Genomic DNA, 5,252 nt, shown 5'->3' with positions numbered 1-5,252 from the left:
ACTAAAGAAAAGAACCACGAAAGAAAGACTATTTATTTCTTTCGGACTCTAGTCGATTGTTTAATATTAAATTTTGTTATGCTAAGATAGATATTAATTAGAAATAGAAATACTAATACATAGAATATTAGAATATAATAGAAATATAAAACAGGAATATTAAGGTGACATCAGGTCGTAAAGTACAACGACAAAAAATAATCCAAACCTATTTCTAACATTAAGATATTTATCAGTGTTTTATTTTTATTTGCTCATAAGTTCATGATGTGATTCTTGGCATACACAAGAGGTTATCATTGAACGCAATTATCCTATTAAAATGTAGAAATGAATGAAATTACAAACAAGTACCTTTTTCTCATATAACTAGAAATCGATCAATAAATCCCCAGTGTAATTAAAAAAATTGGGGATGCGTGATATGATGGTTAATCAAAATCATGCTATTTTAAGATGAAAAGGCAATAGGAACTTTTTTAAACTTTTAATTTAACGAAACAAAAACGCATGTAATAGATGCGCAAACGCAAGCTCGCGCAGAACGAATGCACCCACACACACACTAAATAACTATATCAGTTGAAACGAAATATCAATATGAAAGCACATAACTGTTATATGATGTACTAGCTGCGCCCCGCGGTTTCACCCGCGTAAGTACGTATCCCGTAGGACTATCGGGATAAAAAGTAGCCGTTATGTTATTCTAGTTGTCCAGCTATTTACATACCAAATTTCATTGCAATCGGTTCAGTAGTTTTTGCGTGAAAGAGCAACAAACACACACACATCCTTACAAACTTTCGCATTTATAATAGTAGGATGTTACGTAACACCAATTCGACCGCCTCCTTGGTACAGTGGTTAACGCATGAGCTTAGAATCGAGGGGTCCTGGGTTCGATACCCGCTGGAAACGCCAAAAAAAATGTCTCGGTATGGCAGGACACAGAAAGCTCATCACCTACTTCACCTACTTGTCCATAAAGAAAATAGATCAGTGAAACAGATATCATCTGCCCCATACCCCACACGGGACTTTTACGAACACAAATTCTATTAGGCATAACGAAATCTCCGATCGTTATTAACTATAGAACTAGAATATTGAACTAGATATTGTATTAGATCTCGAGTGTCGAGACTAAGCCCCGTTTACCTCAGTAACATAATACAGATAAGACTAAGAAAACAATCTAACATGATAAAAAAATCGGCAATCATAAATTGACACTGACCTCTTAATATTATGATAAAACCGTCTTTGATGTTTTCGGCGCAGAACGTGTTGTTATCATTTTTACATAACTACCTCCCACTGGGAATTTCAACTGTTCTTATGTTTATTTAAAATCTATCTCTATATCTCTCTCTCTCTTCAGCCTTTCTCCGTCCACTGTTGGACATAGGCCTCTCCTAAGGCATGGTATATATCACTGTATTAAAACTAAGATTATGGTACCACACCCCCATCGAGGTGGAATAGTAGTATATGGATACTATGTTTCGTGTCGTGAGTGTAGGATCCGTAGTTCCTTATTCTTCCCTACCCTTTTTCTTTATTCCCCCAATCAATCCTTTTCTTATCCCTTTTAAATTAAAATTCACAATCCATTTGCAATGCATATAGCAAGTGTTCATGTGCGGTGCTGGTCGCTAACCATCGACCTAAAAAAGCTTCTCAATCCCTGGGAACTTTCAATCGTCAAAAAGCATAATGATACCACTGCTAAATGGTAACTATGTTGTGACAATTAAAATGCATCCAAAAGAACTCCTATTATATAATAGATGTTTAAGTTTGACTGTTACATAAGTGATTTCTGCTTTATTCCCAGTTCTCAATAGTTGCATGTGAAGTTTTAAAATTACTGTGTTGTTAATGGAAGTAGCACTAAATCCATTCATTAGTCACACCTAAAAGCTATCTTAATTGTATTTGCTTCCTAGAAAAATACTGTACTCGGTAATAGATCATTTTATTAATATTCATGTGGCTTAGATACAGTTAGGGATGAGTAATGAATATTTTATTTATTGCTAGCTTTTCGCCCGCGGCTTCGCTCGCGTAGAATACGCTTATATCGCGCGATATGGTAAGGCGTGTTTTCTTCGCATTAAAAGGCATGGTTTGTTCTTTCCCACGTTTAGCTCCATCTTCATACCAAATTTTATCAAAATCGGTTCAATGGTTTAGGCGTGAAGGCTTAACAGATATACAGACAGAGTTACTTTCGCATTTATAATATTAGTAGAGATGTAGTACAACTAAGCGGGTGATTCGCCTGATGGCAAACGATCATCACCACCCATGAATATTTGCAGAGGTAGGGCCGCTGCGAAGTTGCCCGCTTATAAGCTATTAGTTCACGAACAAAAAATATCAGAATGTCGAATTTTTTTGTTATTATACAAATAATTTCACAATTTAGAAATTAAAAACTTTTTAACGGTTTTTAAACGCGATTTATTTATTACATTATTAACCCGACGTTTCGAACACTACAGCGAGCGTGGTCTCCGGGGAGAATAAATCGCGTTTAAAATACGTTAAAAAGTTTTAAATTTCTAAATGTATAATAGTTGCGTAAAATTAAACACAAGAAAATACAATTTCACAATTCTCAACTAATTTACCACATCACGGGTCTACAGACGAAACTCCGCATCGTCGTTTGTTTAATCAAGTGACCTACGTGTAAAAAGTTATCAATAATATGCGAATAATATTTGATAAATTTTCATTGACATTAGAAAACCCTTGTATGTTAATGGACATATTCAAATAAGAATGTACAGTCATTGAAAGATAATTTATAGTCACTATATAGTAAAAGGCAAAGTCGTTTCACGCGTCTGTCCTTATGTATGGATTTAGATCTTAAAATCTACACTACGGATTGTGATGCGGTTTATCAATAGATGGAGTGATTCAAGAGGATGGTTCATATGTATACTATCCAATAAACTACTTCGAATTTATTGCGATCCTCATAAGGATCTTAAAATTGACTCATGAAATTATTATTGCCACAGATTCTTGATAACTGTACCTACAATTTTAATTTTTAGTTTTATAGCATTGAAATGCTTTATAAATTAGAAATTAAATTTAACAAAGGCCGCGTTCCATCGATACAATATTGTAATCATTGAAATAATGTTTCGTATTGGTTGTGATGGTTCTTAATCATCTCAATAGATGGCGTGGGCACATGAAACCGAAAGAATAGATGAAATTCGATTACTGTGGCGGGATCACGGGTGACCGAGAGGCTAGGCGTTGCTACGGTTAGGCAAGAAACGCAGGTTCGAATCCTGCCTCGTGATCAAATTTTTTCTATTTCTTTCAAAATTTCTAATTTGTACCTACAATGTTTGAATAAAATCTGTGTCATTTAAAGTAGGTCAAAATCGAGTCTAAAGGAGTCTGCTACAACAAACACACAAACATACACGTGAAGCCAATAAAATCGTGTTCAAAGCTCAAATGTCAGAAGATAAACCACACCTTAAAATAGAATTAGACTCAAGAATTCCGTTGAATTGTACTGAAAAAAAAATACACAACAAAAAATCTCGTCAATCCAAAAATAAAAATACTTGTACGATAATATATTCCATTAGTTGATACTCTATTTAGAGACACGATTATATTTTTAGACGACGTCTATTTAAGTGGTATTTATTATAATGTTGGCATTAATGCATTTGAAATACAGGCTGGTAATAAATTAAAAAAAAAAACAAAAACAAAATTTATTTTTATCATTTAAATGTCAATGTCGTATATTGATGTTTATTAACACGCTTTTATTATCTTGTATGTTTGTATGCAACCTACCTTTAGACACACTTTTGACCCAATTTAAACGGAAATATATTAGAATTAAAACTATGGACACTTATCAAGGATCGGTGATAATACAATAGTTTTATGAAAACACTTCATTATCCTGGCCAGGATCGCTATGATTAAATAATTTCCTTACGTATACTCAGCTTAAGACCGAGTGAGAATATTAAGGCGATTTAATCGTTAACGCGTGTTACTTTAATACTAAACTAGATGCGCCCCGCGGTATCACCCGGGTAAGTCCGTATCCCGTAGAAATATTCGGATAAAAAGTTACCTACATATTATTCCAGTTGTTCAGCTATCTACATAACAAATTTCATTGCAATTGGTTCAGCAGTTTTTGCGTGAAAGAGCAACAAACACACACACACATCCTTACAAACTTTCACATTTATAATATTAGTAGGATTTATCATGTTATGACGCTAGTCTATGTTTCCCCCTACTAATATTATAATAAAATCTCTCTAGTTGCTCTCTGTAAATTTGTAAGTGGTTTGGTTTTTTATTAAAATCGTTATTAATTACCTTGTATATATTTTTTCCAGGTCCATATCGGTTCAGAGAGCACCGTCGCCACGTGAACGTCACCTGGCACCCCAACAACGGGTCTATCTCATACAGAACCCAGAGGACTTGGTTCTTTGATGAGTCCAGTAATGGAACTCTCGAAGACAATATCACTATTATCAATGTTATTGCGGCTGTGAGTAATGCATTGATTAATATATATGTATATATCATCATCATCATCATCATCAGCCCATATATGTTTCCACTATCGGAACACAGCCGTCCTATGGGAGTTCAGGCCTACTCCACCACGCTAGCCAAGTGCCGGTTGGCAGATGTCACATGTCATCGAAGTTTTAATTCTCGGACATGCCGGTTTCCTCACGATGTTTTCCTTCACCGTTTCGAGCAGTGGTGATGTTTTATCCATTAGGCCCATTTCTTTTTCCTCATCCTTCCCAGTCTATTCTTTCTTTCCAGTCATCAATCCTTCCCTTATCCCTTACTCCTTAAAAGCGGGTAGCGCATTCGCAAAGGCACTACCTCTGCGAATGTTCATGGGCGGTGGTGATCGCTTACCATCAGGCGAACCACCGGCCTAGTTGCCCGCTATGAAATATTATAACATATTATATATTTAAGTCCAAGGTCCTTACTACACTGAGCCACCAAAGAGTTATAGATATATGCCAGTGTAATATATATTTGCCAGTGACTTATCACTTATGGATATACAATTTCAAAAAGAAAAGAAAGAAAGAAAGTCTCTTCGACCTCTTATTCGCGGGTTATTATTTAGTTACATCTATTTTTAATGAAGGAAAATGCGTTTAAACGGAAAACGTTACATGTAACATATCCACTCTTTACCAAAAAAA

The 5,252-nt window shown here is 35.1% G+C and overlaps 1 protein-coding gene across 2 annotated transcripts in view; it reads left to right on the top strand.

Annotated features, from left to right (window-relative positions):
* Positions 1 to 5,252, top strand: part of LOC119834250 (protein peste-like) — a 70,519-nt gene that overhangs the window by 58,505 nt on the left and 6,762 nt on the right. For both annotated transcript variants that reach the window (XM_038358586.1, XM_038358585.1), the window contains exon 4: positions 4,410 to 4,567. In XM_038358586.1, coding sequence (XP_038214514.1) covers positions 4,410 to 4,567 — 158 coding nt within the window. The remainder of the gene's footprint in view (positions 1 to 4,409; positions 4,568 to 5,252) is intronic.

Source organism: Zerene cesonia, chromosome 19, assembly GCF_012273895.1.
Source record: "Zerene cesonia ecotype Mississippi chromosome 19, Zerene_cesonia_1.1, whole genome shotgun sequence".
Taxonomy (NCBI): Eukaryota; Metazoa; Arthropoda; class Insecta; order Lepidoptera; family Pieridae; genus Zerene; species Zerene cesonia.
This window is presented reverse-complemented; position numbering and strand designations above follow the sequence as displayed.